Raw genomic sequence first — 19800 nt, 5'->3', positions numbered from 1 at the left:
CTTATAAATTGCACAACCCATATTAAAAAAAAGTTGATACTTTAATAAAAGTTATAAAATTTTAGAACTGCTATTTGAGTATAATTTGAACTCAGTTACCTTTTACTAAACTATTTTCAATTTTTTTTTAAATTTTTTTAAATCATTTTTTTACCCGTTTTGTATTATTAATGCAATAAAGATGACTCTAAATAAATAATATGTAATAACATAATATCACTTTAATTGAAAAAAGATCGTTAAGCTAGACTTCCCTATGTAGATATAACAAACATATTATGTAGATTTTTGGGCACTGTACAAAAAATAATCTGCAATAGGACAATTTATAGGCAGTAGACCAGGTTAAACCTTTTAACTTGTAATTTAAAATTATTTGCTAATATTTTGTATAGCACATTTTTATTTTTTTTATAATTATTTTATTATACAACAACAAATTTGGAGCGATTTAGAGTTTTATCAACTCAACAATTTTGCCATATACTAACGTAAAAATTCCCACAAAATGTCATAGTATATGTACATACACATGTATGTATGTACAAATACTTGAAATGTAAAATTTTAAAACAACTTACTACAAACTAAAGTTGAATTTGTCTTTAATGTAATATAAATTGTAGGTATATTAAAAATAAAAATACTACCAGTAAACTTAACTAGGTTTATGAAAATGTTTTACTTATGTACATACATATATACATAGGTCACACTTTTAATACTAAATCTGCGTGGGGGTAATGAAGTGTAAATTCATCTCAAAAAAATTTTTTTTTCTAAAAAGTAAAAGTGCATACATACTTATATTAAATTTAGTAAGACAAATTTCCAAATTTTAAATATTGAAAATTTGTCTTAGAAAACAACTTTCTTAATAAAATTTCTTTATTGAAAACAGTTTGAGACAATTATACATGTTTCCCAACCAAAGTTAACTTGCAAAAGGGTATGCAAAGCTACATAATTTAAATATTTAAGGAAGAAAAAATGACAAAACATAATTATGTTTAAATAGATAATTTTAGTTTTCTAATCATCTGAAATTTTAAAAAATATTAAAGAAAAGCTATACTGAATTATTTTTAATTCTTTGATCAAATAATTTTTGATAATTTTCATCAGTTGCACGGAAAATTGGAGCGAGAACAGGTGAACTTACATTGTATGAAGATTTGTAATCATATATTAACTACATAGTGTTGTGTAAGTTTTAATTAAGTATTTAAAATTTATGAATTGAATCGATGGGAATTAAATATTGATTGTATGAAAACAATTTTATAAAATTATTCTAGTTTTATTACAATTATATATACTATTGTGATATAAAAAAAAATTTACTGCTTTTTCTTGAAAAATCATATTCGAAATGCAATAAAAACAATTTAATAAGTTAAGCAACTGTTTTTTGATATATTGAAACTGTTGGCAAATTATTTTCGTAAAATAAAATTTTAATTCATAATAATTATATAATAAATAATTCATTCAAGTTTTTTAGCGTTTTGTTCACTTATATTTTACATTTTCATTAAAACTTTTTGATATATTTATTTAAACTATTTCAAATATGTGTTACTGCTTTAATCTTAAAGTTACAACTTACACTAATTTTCAGAAAAATATAATTAAAGAAACAACTGGCAGAATAAACGTACATAAAAAAGATAAGGAGAAAAATTGTTTTAATATTGACTGTAAAGCTAATTTTTACAACTGGAATAATTTAATTTATTTAAACTTACTTGTTATAAATAAATAAATGTTATTTACAAACTTTGTAAGCATACGTACATATGTAATTATATATACATGTTTTAACTTCTTACAACTTGTAAAAAATTTTGATTTTTTTTTCAATTGTTAATTGAAACGGAAATCAATATTAAAATTGTTTATATTGAGTTTTTTATGCTATTGATTAATAGTAATATTTAAATAAAGTAATAATTAAATTTTTTTAGTTAAAGATTTTCAACTAGTAAAAAGTATTCTATTTGAGTTGTATTTTGATAAATCTTAAGAGTAAATTAGTTTTCTTCTATATTTTTTAATTGATTTGTAATTTTCTAAATCACATACCGTCAAATGAAGTATTACTGAGTTATTTTTTAGGCTTATTTCTAAAAAGTAAAAATACTTAATTAATATAGTATAATCTAATTATACTTAAAAAAAAAAACAATACTTTCTTACATATTTACATCTTTCAATATGTATAAATTTCAATTAACTAATATTTGTTTATAGACACATTTGACCTACATGCCAGAAATACATAAAATTTGGTAACACGAAAATATAAAAATATGGAAATAAAAAGATTTTATTTACAATTTTAATATTAGATTTTTTATCACCTCTTATTTAGGCACATTTTGTTTTCCTCATTTTTAGACCAAAATAAAAAGCCCTAACTTTTTTATATCAATGTTTCGGTTCTTTTTCGATTTTAATTTAACTCAAAAACAAAAACAAACTTTTCATTCATTCTCTAAATAAAATTTGACAGAAGTATTTTTTCGCTATAACGTTTGTTCGGTTAAAGTAACTGGTGTATCAGGTGTTTCAGCTTGTGTCGAAGGAACACTACCAACTATAAAATCAACGGTTTGATCACCAACTGTTGCAGTACCAACTTCAATGTTTGTTGTACCAGCTTGAACTGGTTGCGTACTAATAGATCTTGCAATTTTTTGTTTCTGTCGTTCTATTCTTTCTTTCTCGCGTGCCAACCTTAACCTTTCAAAATCATCATCTATTTCCATACTTTCTGCAGGATCATTGGTAATTGACTTGTTGTCCATATCTTCAACTAAAAAAAAGTTATATTGCAATAGGTTTTAAAATAATTAAAATATAATATACCGGTTTCTTTGCTGCCGATCTCACCACTCTGGAAAAGACTTCCTTCACTTTCAGCTAACGGTGAAGCTTTACCTAATATTAAATCATCTCGTGGGGGAGCTGATGTACTTAATAAAGCGTCAACACCACCAGGTGGAAAATAGAATGAATGCATAGCTATATCACCACCATGAGATTGAGTTCTAATATATTGAGGAGTTTTAGAAATCGGAACATCGACTGGCTTTGATGGAGGTGGCAATCCTCCAAATATATCCTGAACATGAGGTTTATTTGGATCATGTCGTTGTGATGTAATCGTTAACTGTTCATCGACTTCTTCAATAACTTGATCAGCAATTCTCATACTACCACTAGTTGCCGCAGCGGTACCAGCAGAAGTACTTAAATTTTTTTGTCCTGTTAAACTGGCAGAGCTCACAGAACCTGGCAAACGTGTTCCCATTTGAGGAGTTTCACATGTTGGTGTTGTGGCACCTTCACGACTTAATAATCTTCGCAAAGCCGAGGCGACTGTATTTACCCTTGACATAGTGCCACTTACACTTGCTAAAGATGGAGATGAACCTCTGGACGGCAAGCGTACTTTGCCATTACCTGCTGTAAAGTGTATTCCACTGGCATCATCAGCCTAAACATGTTAATATAAAATAATATGATTTTTTATTTCTAAAATATTGTTGAAATATGAAATGAAAAGAAGTGTTATAAAAACATAGTGCTTGCAAATTAATAATTGTGTTACATAACTTAAGGTTAAATATTAATGAATGTACATATTTACATATATAAGTTTTAAAACACAATAAACAGCCTTTTATGAAGTAAAAAGATTGACTTGTTCAAATAGAGTTTCCTATGCAACAAGTTTGTATGCACACATGTAAATATGTCAACGCATTTATAAATTTTTGTATCCAAAAAAGTTAGTGTAATTTAGTGTTTTAGTGTGGAAAGGAAATTAGAATCAAATAAACCTCACAGAATAAATTTAATTAATGTAATTTAGAGCCAATTGTATGTTTTATTACGAAAAACCCACAATATGTATTAGTGCACATAAGAAATAGAATGATGTAAAACTTTTTAAATAATTTAAGCAAAAAATTTAGTAATTTTTTTCAATTATTATTAAATATTTAAAATTTGTTAAAGAAAATTTGGAAGTTATTTTTATGCAAGTTTAATTTAAAACTTGCATAAATAGGTATAATTTTTTAAAATAAGCACATTTTTAAAATATGTCTTTTAAGTTCCTTAGAACTTCCAACGAAATACTTCCAAACAGATTTAACAGCAAATTTATTTTGCCGAATTTTTTCGAAATTAAATATAATTGCTTAAAATTGGAAGCTACATCTTAAGAAGTAATAACAAATCCAGTATATTGACTGAAATATTTCGAAATGTATGAACATTATTCACCCAATTAACACATATTAAAAAAAACTTCACCTTAATATTTTTCTCTTAATTAGTGCTTTAAATAAAAAAAATATAAAAGATTAACATTATTTTTAAAATAAAAATTAAACACAAATGTAAATAAAAATAAAAGAGAAGCACTTAATAATACAATCAAAATATTATAAAAGTTAATTTATAAATTATTTCTTCCCCAGTTATCAGAATGTTTGTCAGTATTAGAGATCAAAATAATACTTTTCTTATTTTAAATACTATTTTAACCAAAATCTATTTCACCCGTTTACACAAATTTTTTTTAAAAATTTCTTGATTCTAACCTCCTCGTTTGGTTTTGGGAATTCATAATGAACTGACTGTACTTGATTTGAATCATTTTGTTCAACATTTATTTTACCGACCATTTCATCAACACGAACACTTGACATATTTGTTGCCATTGCTGCTTGCTTAGGCACTTCAATTTTTGCAGTTGATGGCTCTGGATGCTCTTCACGAAATCTTTCAGATGCCACGGTGTAAGGTAATTCATTTGGAAATATTTGATCCCAGTATTGATCCTTTATTAATTCGGGATGCTCATGATGCATTTCATCAACGATCATATATGATACTTGCAAATTTCGATCAACAATCCAATTAACCTAATAAGAAATAATGTACAAATCATATGAGTATGTATTTCAAGATTTTCGAATTACATGTATAAAATTTTATTTAACAAACCTCAAAATCATCGTCATCATCACCAAAAGGATTTATTAAAGATTCTGCGACTTTTAACCAACCCATATAAAAAAAAAATTGTAGTGTAGAAAATATAGGAAAATACATATCAATGCGATTCAAATAACCAGAAGCAATTTCTTTATTTTCAACCCATTGTTGCCCCATAACAGCCGTTAAAAAATACGAGTAAACTGCTAAAGTAACTACCTGTGTATATACTAAAGGCACGCTAATTGTATCATAAGCAATTAATTTACCGCATAAGCCACGAAATTTATTTAATTCATCAATAATAGTTTTAACAGCGAAATCATCACGTATTCTACCCTCTTTTCGAGCTCTTGTTATAATACTTGCAGCCCAAACAATTGGCAACCAGTGTTTTGAATGTCTTGGAAATTTAACATTTAATTTTTCAACTATATTTTTTTCATTTTCAACTAGAAGACCCGCTTCAATTAAATTATCCAAAGTAGGGAAACGTTTTTTAACTCTTGGTGAAATATTTATAAGGACCATCGTTAAACAAAGGCAAACATAACGCATTACTGACCGTCGCATTACTCGTCCTCTCTCATCCTGGCCATGAATGTTAGCACTGAAAAACAAAAACAGATCTATAGAAGTCTGGAACAAAAATTAAAAAAAAAAAATCAAATAAGAATTTAAATTAAAAAAAACTCACCTTACAAAAACAGCAATGGGATCAGGCCATGGTATACTTGTGTATTGATTCCACCATCTTGTCATAACAATTGACACATAGAAACCCAAAACAAATGATAATGGGATCAAATTACTATAAACGGCGCAATACTGTACAATACTTTCGAATATTCTAAAATATTGATGTAAAAATTTACGAATAAGTTTTTTTTGATTAATATTCAAGGTATACTTTTTTAAAATTTTAATTTATTACATTTTAATTATATACAAAATTCTAATATAGTTAAATTCTAATTCCACACAAAATTATTTAAATGAGACTCAACTTATCTAACAATTGAAAATATGTATAACTAAGTGATTAAGCTATTTATCTAAATAATGAAATAATTGATGTAAGTGTCATTTACTTACTTTTTTTGATCTGCATTTAATGCTACTCTATAAACTATATTTAAAACATAATAAAGAAATAGGAATGCTGTTAAATCCAACCACACCAACTTATAAATACTGCCACGCCATCTGAAAACAAAGATGCAACTTAATAAACTATAAAAATAAGATAATATAAAGGGCAAAAAATATTGAACTGCAACATACACTCTATTTCATCTTTCTACCTTTTTATACATGGTGTGTATTTTTAAAGATAATATTAACAAGGAGAAATGAAGTCTTATATAAAAAGGGTTCCTCAAAAAAATTTTAAAGCAAAACGTATACTTAATATTGATTTAGAAATAATCTAAATTGAAAGCGAGTGTAGTATGGAAAAAATTAATATCAAACTTTATAGATAAAAACTTTAGGAATCCAGTAAAATAATATAGAATCAGACTCCACTTCTGGTTTAATAATTTTGTATGGGAGTTGATAGCCAGTGTTTATTGTTTTTGTATTTGATAATGTATTATGTAAAATTTTTTGCAATAGAGTTTCAATTAAAAATATTAAGTATTTTAATTTTAGTACCAGAATTACAAACATATTATTATTAAATTCTTTCTTTGTAAAGTTAAATAACAAGTCATTATAAACGGTATACCAAACGAAAAATATGACAAAAAGTGATAGCGAAAATATATATACATATAAATTTATGTAAAATGTAAAATTTTCATCTTGCATAAGTTTTTTTCTAGTTAAATAATTCTTAATATATTTTGCCGTGTAGAAAAAAATCGGTGAAACATTTTTCAATAAAGTTGGGTCAAACCAATGGTTTGTAATGTAGCACTTTTCCGTTAACACTCTGTACTCGTATTTCTGAAAATTTGGAAAAGCTTGTTTGGAGATATAAAGTACCGAAAATTCAAATTTTACGAATTTGGATGTTTGGAAAATTTAAGAAGTGGAGATGAAAGAACTTTTCTTCTAACGAAATAAACTACGTACTTACTCGTATTAACATGTAAAGCTGCTAATTCCAGACTCTTACAAACTGCGGTCTAGCAGAAAAATGATATCAAAATGTGGAAAAAAAATTGATTTTAAATAACGGTAAATTTAAACCGCTATTTTGTTTTTTAAAGTTCAAATATGACATCCTATAAACACCATATTGACGTCCGGACGGACAGAGTGAAACTCCTTTTTTTCAAAATTTTTTTGGAAAAGTGCTAAAAAGCACTTACAAGTTAAGACAAATATTTGCTTTCGTGAGAAAAGTATTGAGACTTCAAAATCAAGGAAAGGGCTTAAAATATAAAATTTTGTACAATTTCAAAAGTTTTTTTTTTTTTAAATCAATTAAACAGTCAAATAGCTAAAACATTATTTACGCTAAACAAAAACATTTAAATTTTACCTTACTAAGTAATTGCAGCAGATTAAACCTAGAAAGTAACCATAAAGCAGTATCTAAAATTATGACAGCTTTCCGAAAATTATTTAATTTTCAATCATATAACGGCAATCGTAAAATAGATTTCATTTTAAAAATAAAAAACATTTTAAACTTTTAAACATTCATTAAATTGCTGCAACTTTTAATAATTGTGTGAAACATCATTAAAATTCCAATTTTTCTTCATTTGAGAATCCTGATCAAAAAAAACACTAGAAAATAATTTTTGTCGTCTCATCATGACATCACGAAATATGAATCGCTTACATATCAACACCTTTTACTAAAACCCCCCATAATCTACATACACATACATTGCCCATTTGTGTAATTGCAAATGTACCATTTTATAATTTCAAAATGCTGATTTTTTTATTATACTCGTACATATTTACAATTTAGTTATCGCTGAAATAGTAATTAAAATTATACAATCATTAGCTTTTTAAATTAATTGTTTTCATAATATTTAATTGAACTTTGTCATGATAAAAAGAATCCGCTTTAATTGAGTTTTTTTTCTGTATAGTTAAGTATTTAATAAAGAATAAATAAATATGTAGTACAGCTTTTTACAAATGTTTTTCATTTTTTGCTGTTTAACAAACATATTGATTGACGGTCATACATAATTAAGTACATACATATATCGATAGCAGTAACCTTCACTTTTCATTTGAAAGTAATTTTTTTAAAAGTAAAAGCATCTTATGATTAGAAATTTTAGAAGGTTTTATAAAATGTGGATACGGAAAAATGAAATATTCTTTATAAATATTTTAAATTTGAACTTTTCATTAAAAGTTGAACAAATAAAGCAGTTTTACTAATACCTAAAACATTGAATTACTATTACATAAACATAAAGGCAGTAGATGATAAATAAGAAATTTAAAATGGAATTTTCTTACTGCATATTTTCTTTATTTTATTTTGTCTAATTTAAAATATTCTAATTTTAAACTTAAAATATTAGTGGCCAAAAGTATACCTCATCTTACTCATTATTTATGCATAGTGTTTTAGGTATGATATTCAATAAGTAAGTAAGTATGTATTATTATAATGAAACGAATATAAAGATTAAAATCTTAGCGTAACCATTGATTTAATTAGTTTTTTTTTTTGGCAAAATATTATAAAAATAATTTCGTTTTCATTTTGCTAAAAATAAATATTCGTAGCTAGATACGTAACGATAGATATTTTACTCTGAGTATCTCATATTTTTTCAATTAAATAAGTAAATAAATATTTAGACTACATGAGTAAGTACATAGAACAGTCAAAACATTGATTAATTTAAAAAAAGTATGAGAATTCAGTTTATTATACAAGATACTTGAAGCCGCAATCATAAATTGAAAATATATATTTTCGCAAACAATATATTTAGTAAAACCCTATTAAATAAAATAATTAAAAATAACTAAGTAACAAAAATCAAATTATTTACAATCAAGCCGAAAATTTCTAATTTATTGCCCCTGATTCATTTTAAACCATATCATTAATTTAAGTATGTGAAGATTAGTGATCAAGATTGATTTTATAATTATATGAGATAAACCAATAATTAAATATGGTTCATATGATTGTTGAAAGGATTTTGATGAATTAAGTTATAATTAGAAATTCAGTTAATAAGTATGTATAAAAAATGTTGCTTTTAACAGTTAGAAGTAAGTAAGTATAATTGATAAGAATACTTACTTATTACTTAACATAAGCTTTCTTTTATTTACTTACACCAATTTATAATTACATTTTTCTTATTGTTTTTACAATTAATAATAAATATACCAGTTTGATGTAAGTTAGTACCTAATTGAATTTTCATTTTTCTTTCTAAAAAAAACATAGAACACCGAAAAAGCCACTTATTTATTATTGAACAAGTTATCCTTATATAAATATTTTCGCTTTCATTACGTCTTTGTTATATTTGAGAGTTGTAGAAGTATATAAGTGTAACATGTATAAAATATACATAAACATAGATACATAATTATACAATAATAACTCAACTTCCACTATTTTATATTATAAAAGAGATATGATTCAGGAATACAAAATTCATATTCAATTTTAAAAGTATTTATGTTCAAAAATGTTTTATAAAGATGTTGATAATTTTCCGAAATTATCTTTCATAAGTATTTTATGTGTATTTTTTTTTTTTGGATTATTGCCAAATTTTTTAATGACTTTTTGTTGAATATTCATTAAAGAGGAAAGTATGTACCTATGTGTTACTTGAGAAATTAACATGCTAACATATGGCATAAAATTTAAATTGATAAAAAGGTAAGGATTTTTTGTACTTTCTAAATCAAAATTATAATTTATTAATGTTCCAAATACTATTGCACTTTATTTACGTACATAAATACAACATCATTTGATCATTCAACTCAGTGAGTAAAATATTCACTAACTTTGCGATTAAACCAGCCCATTCATTATTATTATTATGAATAGACTTCTAAGGCTAGAAAAGAGTATGAATTTTTTACTAACTTTCAATAACCCTTAAAAAATGATATTATTCTTCTGAAGGCCTTTTCTTTTTACTCATCATTTATAAATGGTAGAAATTAATATGCATTTTCGGTAAGTAAGTACATTTATTTGAAATAATAAATTATTATGTACATAAATGCCGATAAGAAATATGCATATAAGTACTTTAAAAAATTTTCTTACGAAATTATCTATTTAGAAAAAACTGAAAAAATAAAACAAGGGAAAAATTTGATTTTTCCTGAAGTTCGAATAATTGGTATTCCGAAGGTACGTAAAATACAGAATCAAGCAGCATGTCTTTAAGACCTTTACTAGGCCTTTTAGAAACTATTTTTTGAAGTTTCTCATCTTTTTCAGAATGGAAGTTATAATTCAAAAAACTTGGATAAGTAAAAATATCGTGAAAGTTCGTTAAAACCCCTGGAACTCGAAAACCCTTGAGTTCCAGCACCCAGTCCGGAACAAAATTTTACCCATTTTCGATCTTCCAACCAATGGTATATGTTGTTGTATAGCTTTCTAAATCACCCTGTATATAAGTACTTACAATGTTACAAAACATTTAAGTACAAGTAATTTTTTCCTTCCTTACTCCACTTGGAACCTTCCACTTGGCTCTAGAGTCAAGATTTAGTTTTACTGACCATTGAGTTAAGTAGGAGGTGACCAGCCTGCCGTAGATTTTTCTTATATATATATTAAAAGATGGTTGTTGATATTTTTAATTTTTTTGTTGTTAGTATGCAAAATCGAATGTTATAAAAAAATGGGCAGTTATGGTAAATTCTTAAACGTCAAATTTTACAAAATCTGAGTTGTCTGAGTTTACGGATACTCTACTACGTTTTTACTCTCAGTCAAAGTTTAAATTCTTAAACGTTTAAAAAAAGTCAATTAAGCGTCAAAATTGTAGATTTTTTTTTTTACATGCAGACAGTCTGACGTAGTAATTCAGTAAATAAATTTGATGTATTGAGTGACTATCATTACGTTAAAAATAATATAAAAAATACTTTTTTTATTAATTTTTAATATGTAAGTATAAAATTATTTTAAATCTAAAAAAAAATTTTTTTTGACGTTTACGGATGATCAAAATTCAAAGTCAATTACGGGTAAAAAGTTTACTACATTTCTGTCCGTAAAAGTTTTAGTTTCAGACAGTTTGCAGACTAAAATCAAAATTTTGACGTTAAAGAATTTGCGGTTACTCTTCTTATATTAACATTTTGTTTTATAATACTGTATACTTACTGAGAAATATAATATTAAGTATAATTAATATAGTGACCTCACTCAGATTTGAAACATTCCAGCATTGGTCAGAAAAGTGCTATTGATTAATGTATTACAAAATTGAATATTGTAATATTGTTAATTTTCTTACCTTTCAAATGAGTTTTTTCGGTTGGGTAATGTTTTAAGTAAAGTAACAAGTAGGTGAGAGTGTTAAATAACATTGTTGAAATAAAATTATGAAAAGCTGGGTTAACCCAATTAAAGTTTCAGGCATCTTGCGAATCTTTTGAATCTTTTATAAAAGAGTTAATCAATGCTTTGATAACAGTTATTATTAAGGTATCAATAATGTCCAAGAAAAAAAAGTGAACAAAAGCGGTGATAAATGAGATAAGAAAATATAAACAGAGGATGAATTTTAAAAGATAGTAAGTACATTGGAAAAGAACTTCAAATTGTAAATTAATTCAAATCATAAACCTTCATTTATAATAATATAATATTGTTTTACATATAAAATTACTATTTTAACAGCAATAAATAATGTCCTTGAGTTTACACTCTTTTTTTTTTTTTTTTAAAATTTATTCAAGTGTGAAAGTCATATTACTTTCATATTCATTTACCTAACTCAACCTTATCACTTTCACTCTATGCACCTCAATTTCATTCCATATACAGTAAAAAAAAAAAAAAATAAAAATTATAATATTGTAATCTGTTGCGAGAATTTATGTACGGATTTTGAAATACATGTGTTTCTTCGTACATATATTGTGTATCGTGTTTACTGGTGTAATAGTATTTTTATGTATATATAAACATATGCAATATTTATACAAGCTGTATAATACTCATAAGTTAAATATAGGTCTTTAATTTTGATTGGCAAGGAAATTATAGGTAAAGGATCATATTATAAAGGATAATAATAAAATTGGCGCCATCTATTATAAATATAAGAAAAACTATATAAAAAAAACAGGAAATTAAAAACTGTTATTTAATTTTTTTACACAAAATAGAACACAAGTAAATAAACAAATAAGATTTAAGATATTTTAATTAAATTTATTTTTATATCAGATGATTGTTTTTTAAATTCTTAAAGTAAGTATAGTATGATACACAAGCTGTTTTCGTGATTTTTGTAAGCAATGATTTGTAACTAAGTAATCGCTTTCATTTATCGAATCGGAAGAAAAAGTAATGGATAAAATTATTAGAGTTAAACGATTTTTTATAGGTCGAAATGAATTTTTGTTTTATCTTAGAAAGCAATACAAAGTATTGTTTTCAATATTAATAAGTAAATAATCCTTATAAGTATTTCACCTATAAAAAAAATTTTTACCCTCAAAAAATGAGATTTTAAAATTATTAATAAAAAGACAAAATGTATTCAAATTTCTCCAAGTAGAAATTTACTATTTCTACATTATTCATTTAGAAGCAAATCTAAACGATTGTGTAATCTAAATGAAATACAAAAAAAAACTTAATTAAGTAAATAAAATGAAATCGTGATATCAAACAATAAAAAGAAACCAAACAAAGTAGGAATTTAGTTACTTAGCGCGCAATTAAAACTTCATGAAAACTATAAGAAAAATACATAACTTTAAAAGATTTCACCCTTTAGATTCGTAGGCATCATATCATATTGTAAATAATTTAAAAAAATAAGTGTGTAATATATGAGTGTAGCTTTTAGTATACAATTTGCAGAATATTTTAATTATGTATACTTATATAAAAGATACAAAATTTTTTATCATACTTGAACATAATTTCCTTATTATTTCTTTTATAATGTACTTATACACATATATACGTATATATATGAATTTAGTAAGTTGAGCATGCAAATTCTTAGCGGTATTAAGTAGTATTTACTTATAAAAAAATTGAATTAAAATTGTTAAGCATATCTACTTAACTATTAAATATATTTCATTTATTTGCTAAATAATATTATTGTAAATACTTAGGAGTTTTCACTCACTGATGTATTAGTGCAAAAGAAAAAAAAAATCATTTTCATCCAACTGGTGAAGGACCAAAGAAAATTTCCGATGTAAAATTGTAATAAATTGATAATTACTTTTCTTATTTCGTAGTTTGGAAGTGTTTTAAAAAATTAATTTTTTTTAATCATTTATAAAATTGACTTTTAATAAAATAACACACAACAATAAAAATTTGAATTATTTTTTAAAACAAAAAGACATTTATTTAAAAGTAATTTTTAGAATTTAAACAATGAAGACGCATAATGATTTAGAAATAAATAAAACATCGTAAAATAAAATCTCTAAAGATATTCTAAATTTCATTTACTCAGTATAAATTTAATTAAATTTATTTTAAAAGAAATGGGTAATTCGGAATGCAATTAATAATAACAAATAAGTTTTTCGGTCTCGGAATAAGTACATACATAAGTAAGTAGATAATGATAATATAAAAGTGTACTTATCAATTTTTATAAAATGTTTATAATAAAAGCTCTTTAATAATATCATAATCTAAATCAAAACATTGTTAAAATTTGTATACAATCATACAGTCAGGAAGATACAAAAATAAGTATAACATTCTTACTTACATACTTACTTTTTTTATAAATGCAAATAAATTAATGTACTTAAGCTTACTTAAATGTTTTCTTTATGTTGTGATATGTTTATTATAAAAAACTTTTTTTGTTAACTATCGATAAAACTTTTTAATAACCTTATTGCTTGCACTCTTAGTACTTTATTTGATTTAATTAAGTAAATTATGTATTATTTATGTCTTAAATATTTATCAGATGAAAGTGAAATGTAAAAGATTATAAATTATAAGTTTATATACTTAATACAATATATTGTTTAGCGAACAAACTGTTAAAATTAATTTTTTTCAGAAAAAACAAAAACAAGGACACTTAAATCTCCCAAAGATTCCATACATAAGACTATATTATGCTCTTTATTTCCAATAAAAGGATTTTATTTAATTGTTTTAGCCCCAATGGCTTTAAAACATTTCTATGCTTAACTAGTCAATTACTTAATATACGTACAAAATTACTGCAAAAATAATAAACACAAAAATAAGTACTTAGATATGTGTACCAAAATATTTGTATATTCATATGTATTTAATTAAGTTTTAAAGAAAATTTGAATTATCGCGGTATACCTATATAATTTATATAGAATGTTATTAAAAAATATTCATATTATATTGTTAATTGTTTGAATCAATGTATGAACACTGAATGCTAATTTTATGATGTAAGATGTGAATAATATTTATTATAAGTACATACTAATATATATATGTATAAATATGTAAATATTTGTATATATTTACTTACTTAATATTGAAAACTTTATGATCAGATTGACATAATAATTTAATCCTTCAATGGCTAGATATACATGGTGTTTCTATTGTAAGTGCATTTCTACATAACTATACAATTTTAAAAGTATGAGGTTTGATATATAAAATTCAACATGCTATACATTAAGTAAGGGAAAATACGAGACAAATTAACAAAATCAACATGTAAAAATGAGCACAGCCTGCGATTTAGAAGCATTAAATTGAGCCAATTATTGCTTCATGTATAAACGACATCATCATGGAGGGAATAAAAATTGTGAATTATTTTTCTTCTAACAATTCTAAATATCTACATTCTTAAGTTTTGCACTCATTCAGAAATACACGAGCCCTTAAATTTAAAAGTGAATATTGTTGAAAGCAAACCGCATTAAATAAATTATTAAAATTATATTACTATTAATATGTAAATATTCTATTGCGTACACTTGTGTAAGTATGTATGTGTTTCTAAAAGTTTTTAATGGCAGTAATAAAACTAAACGAAGGTTTTTTGAATATATATGTGCAAGTATGTTATGTACATTGTAAGTATGTATATGTTTATCATTATATTTAAATAACTTACCGCAATAAAAGTTTTAAAAAGGTACCAAATCCACGACATGTTGCTACTTCGGCAGTATACGTGACTGTCATTTTTAATCACGGTTATGTACTTTTATGTATATTAATTTTTTTATTTCTAACTAATTTTTAAAACAAATTAATCACATTGATTTCAATTAAGCACCAAATATTGATGAAGCACAATATCATTTATTTGGAGGTACATTTTTTTTTTGATTGAAATACTTCAGCGACATTAATACTTTGTTTTTTGAAATATCACTAAAGGTTTTCTTAAAACTCTGTTTAATATTGTCAATTATTTTTGCTTTAATTTAATCGTATTTATATAGTTCAATTTCATTCTTATTTTTGTAATTATTTTATTACAAAAAAAAATATTCTAAATTTTGAGCTACCTATTATATTTTTCCAAGTTCAAGTATATAGCATTCGAAAATCACAAAAAAAAACAACGATTTTATGTATGCAAATATATAAGTAGGTACTTAAGTACTTTTTAATTTTTTTGCAAACTTTTAAGGAACTTTTTTATAAATTTAGAATATTCTGACATGTTCAAATTAATAATTTTATGCGATTATATTATAATAATTTGATTAGGTTATTATAATTTCACTTGCTGTTTAAACCAATATAAATAAATATAAATTAATCTGTAAAAAAGTAAATAGTAAGTAATTTATAAAAAAAAATAACTGTGGAAAATATTCACGTTTTTGATCAAACGTGAATACAATATTACATAAGTTACTCGCACCTTCTAATCTACATTGACGTATGTGTAGGTCTATGTAGATTAGTAGGTAACTAACTATGTGGTAAAGTATTTAGCATAAATTAGCCAAATTTTACATTTAAACGTGTGTAGCTCTTCAAAACAAAAATAAATTATTTGGAAAAATTTCGATGAAGATTCAATTTTGATGAAATTTCTGCAAAAATTAATAGAGCCTTAAATTTCAAAAAGAAATCACAGCAAATATGTATATAACAGCAATACATGTATGTACATGTGAACAATTCTGCTAGCCTGTATAAATTAAAGAATTTTTATTTTTAATTTCAATCTTACTGAAACTCTCTTTATTATATTAATTACTCATGCCACTATTACTAAGATTCTTATGAACTGGTTACAAACCTAGATATAATGCATACAGTTATGTATATATTATTTAAAAAAAAAATTATTTTAGTTTAAATTATATTCCGAGAACGGTTCAAAATAAATTTTTATAGATAGACATTCTAATTATAACAAAAGCTAAGTAAATTAAGTTTAAAGAAGCTAAATTACGTCATTTCCTTTTTGAAAAATTCTCATATGTACTTATATTATATAATATGTAGTTCAATATGTATTGTACCGCGTATATCGAACATTCGTTAGTTTCTTTTTGTTTATCATCATTATATCTTAACTTTGATATAATACATAATGTATATAAGTACCCAAGGTTATTAACCTGAATTTTGCATAGGTAAATTATTTGATTTTGTCGTGTGTTAAACATTTCTAATCCCACGTATCGCATAAATATAGTTTATTTTATAGAAACAGTCTTTTTATTTTCATAATTTTAAGAATATGAATGAAATATGAAGTTTTATTAAAGAATAAGTAAACAAAAACTAAGTTTTGGTATGAATCAATTAATTTACTTATAACTATTAACATGAATAAAATATATTACGTTAAAAGAAATTTAGATTTTATATTGCTATATATTTATACATATTACAAAAGTACATAGATATTTTAGAGTTTTTTAATACAATTTCTTAAATGGACTTTTCGAGTTTTAAAATAAGGTTTATAGGTACATGTAGGTAGGTATGTTATACATATACAGTATAACTTTACATACATACTTTATTTAGTATTTTTCAAGGTTAATGTTAAATAAATATAATAAAAACACAAAAAGAGTACAAAATTATTCCTATTCTACTTGAATTTGTATATGAGGTCATATGAATTCTTATTTTTGTGCCGTGTTTGTTTGTTTGTTTTTTTTTAAATAACAAAATAAATTGAATATTTAAGAAAAGTTAGAAAAAATATGCACTAATTCTTTTTATTAATAAAATTAGCTATTTACTTTTTGAAATTTTTTGTTGACTTATTTGCAAAACATATTAAAATGATTTCAAAACAATTAAATATTTTCAAAAATTCATACAAATGAAAAAGATTTCAGATTTTTTCGAGAAAATAAACATATCAATAAATGTAAATCAGAGACAGTTTAACATTTTTAATTTACAGCATCTGCGACAATTTGATTAAGGCTTCCAATAATTATATTTTTTTAGTAAAATTTTGAAATATTTTAATAATTAATAAAACTAACACTTTTATAAAGTAACTTTAGAAATTATTCTTTTCTTTGTAAATCCTTTTTGTACATTAAAAAATAAACAAATCAAAGCAGCCCCCGAAGGCTACATTTAATAAATGTTTTCATAGTAAAGCAATCTAGAAGTAAACTGATTATGTGTATGTAAATCTATATCTAACAATATTGACAATATAATTTGACATTTGCCTAATTTCACATATTTGACATTAGCTGTCGAAGTCAAATTGAAATATGGTGGCAACTTGATGCTATGCCTAGACGATTAAATTTATAGACTGGCCGTTATTCTTTTTCACTCCCTTGGGTTTTCCTATTTAGCCATTTTTCAGATCGTTTCATCCACTTTGGATCTCATATGGTTCTGATTCTTACAGTTTTCTTGAAATACACAAAAAATGGCCAATATGATGCGACAACTAAATATTATAATATTGAAAAAATAAATACTTTTAAATTTTATAAATATTGAATTTATATGACAGCGCAAATAACACGGGTTTTATATCTAATTAAAAAAAATTGACAAATAACGGATTAGGTTGTTGGAGTCGACTACCTAATTTGAAATTTAAAACTGCGTATATACTGCACAGATTGGAAAAAATTTCCTTGAAATCGATAAGAGTTTGACATGAAAGTTTCAAGTTTTCACATCGAAATCCGCTTAAAGTCGGCTTCAAACTGCATATTACCCCAGTAATTATAGCGGTTCATTTCATATCATACCTTACAAAAAAATAACAAGCTGTGCTCCGTGAGCATGTATTTTTACCAAGGGTTATTAATTAACTAATTGTTTTTCAAGTCGTATTAATTTTTACATATAACATTCTCAAAAAAAAGCTAATTTTTTTTATATTCGAGTTATTTTAAAACTAGCCTCGAAGCTTATTAATTGTTAAAATTTAACTGGTTTATTTTTTAATTTTTGTCTTGTGAAGCAACTTAATGATTACAACTTTCAATGGAAAATTAATATTGCGTTTTACAATCATGATCTATTCTGCCACAATTTTTGTTCCTTATGTAATGATGAAAATACTATTCAATATATTTCTAAATTCGTATTCCAATTTCCTCTTATGAAAAATCACTTCAATAATTAGTATCAAAAATATTTTAACTTCTTATAGTAAAATGTTGTATCAAAACTCAAAATCCTAGCTCATCTAAGCATTTACTTAAATAGCGTGGTTGTGCTCAGTGTTGGTTACTCATGAGTAGTTTAAACACGTATATTGAACGCAAATATTTTCCCGTAAAAATATTTGCTACTATTTTTTTGGAATTTTGCAGGTAACAACACACTCAAATAAAGAAAGGATAATTATCAATATTGAATCTCCAATATTAGGGGCTTATTGACAATCTTATGGCTTAATTTTAAGGTAGTGTTACATTTTCATACATAATCAAATTTTATTAAGAAAGAGTTGAAATCAAGGAAACGATTTCCGCTGTTAACTCTGAAACTGTAAAATCAACTTACTCAACAACATAATGTAACACACATATATAACATAATGTAACACGCCAGTAGATAGCTAAGTGGCGGTCATTTTGCTTGATTCTATGCAGTGTAGTTCCTTCTATAGACGCGTGTTCTATATGAATTTCGAAATTTCGCCGTGAAGAATCGCTTTTCTACTGTATCTATTTTCAACATAAAATATCGTACAATCGTGCAAAATACGATATTTACGATGCATTATCGAAATAATACTGCTACTCATCAACATTCTTTCATTTCAGTTATTAGGTCTGTTTGATACAAAACATGAAAAAACTTTATACAGAGAAAACAATGACGTAATTTCATTAAAAAAAAAAGAATCTCATTAGAAAAAAAAAATAAATCAGACGGAAAAGTTGATAAAACTTTTAAAAATTTTATAAATAGATGATAAACGTCAAATTTCAAAATATTTATCAAACATTTTTCTTTATTTCACCTTGACGAAAATGTAGTTACTATTTCTTTCTTTAACAGATATTGATATTTAGGGCATTTTAGGATAAATAACATTTTTGTTACAATAATATTTTTCTCTATTTTATACATATCTACGTAGGTATAAATACATATTTTATTCCCAGTTTTTTAGAAAGGCTGAAATATACAATTTTTACGTTATAAATAAATAAAATAGTCAAAAC

The 19800-nt window shown here is 24.4% G+C and overlaps 1 protein-coding gene across 2 annotated transcripts; it reads right to left on the bottom strand.

Annotated features, from left to right (window-relative positions):
* Positions 1–1903: 1903 nt before the first annotated feature.
* On the bottom strand, positions 1904–15626 carry LOC129610145 (bestrophin-4). 2 transcript variants are annotated; one of them, XM_055522540.1, is made up of 7 exons: positions 15276–15626; positions 6109–6219; positions 5711–5863; positions 5023–5623; positions 4617–4940; positions 2872–3502; positions 1904–2818 (listed from the first exon to the last, which is right to left on the bottom strand). In XM_055522540.1, the coding sequence occupies exons 1-7, from the start codon at positions 15344–15346 to the stop codon at positions 2529–2531; spliced, it is 2181 nt and encodes a 726-aa protein (XP_055378515.1). In that variant the 5' UTR covers positions 15347–15626; the 3' UTR covers positions 1904–2528. The 2 variants fall into 2 exon arrangements, with proteins under 2 accessions (XP_055378515.1, XP_055378516.1); XM_055522541.1 differs by having other exon boundaries at positions 4698–4940.
* Positions 15627–19800: the final 4174 nt, after the last annotated feature.

Source organism: Condylostylus longicornis, unplaced genomic scaffold (genome assembly GCF_029603195.1).
Source record: "Condylostylus longicornis isolate FDR11 unplaced genomic scaffold, ASM2960319v2 ptg000044l, whole genome shotgun sequence".
In the NCBI taxonomy this organism is placed as follows: domain Eukaryota; kingdom Metazoa; phylum Arthropoda; class Insecta; order Diptera; family Dolichopodidae; genus Condylostylus; species Condylostylus longicornis.
This window is presented reverse-complemented; position numbering and strand designations above follow the sequence as displayed.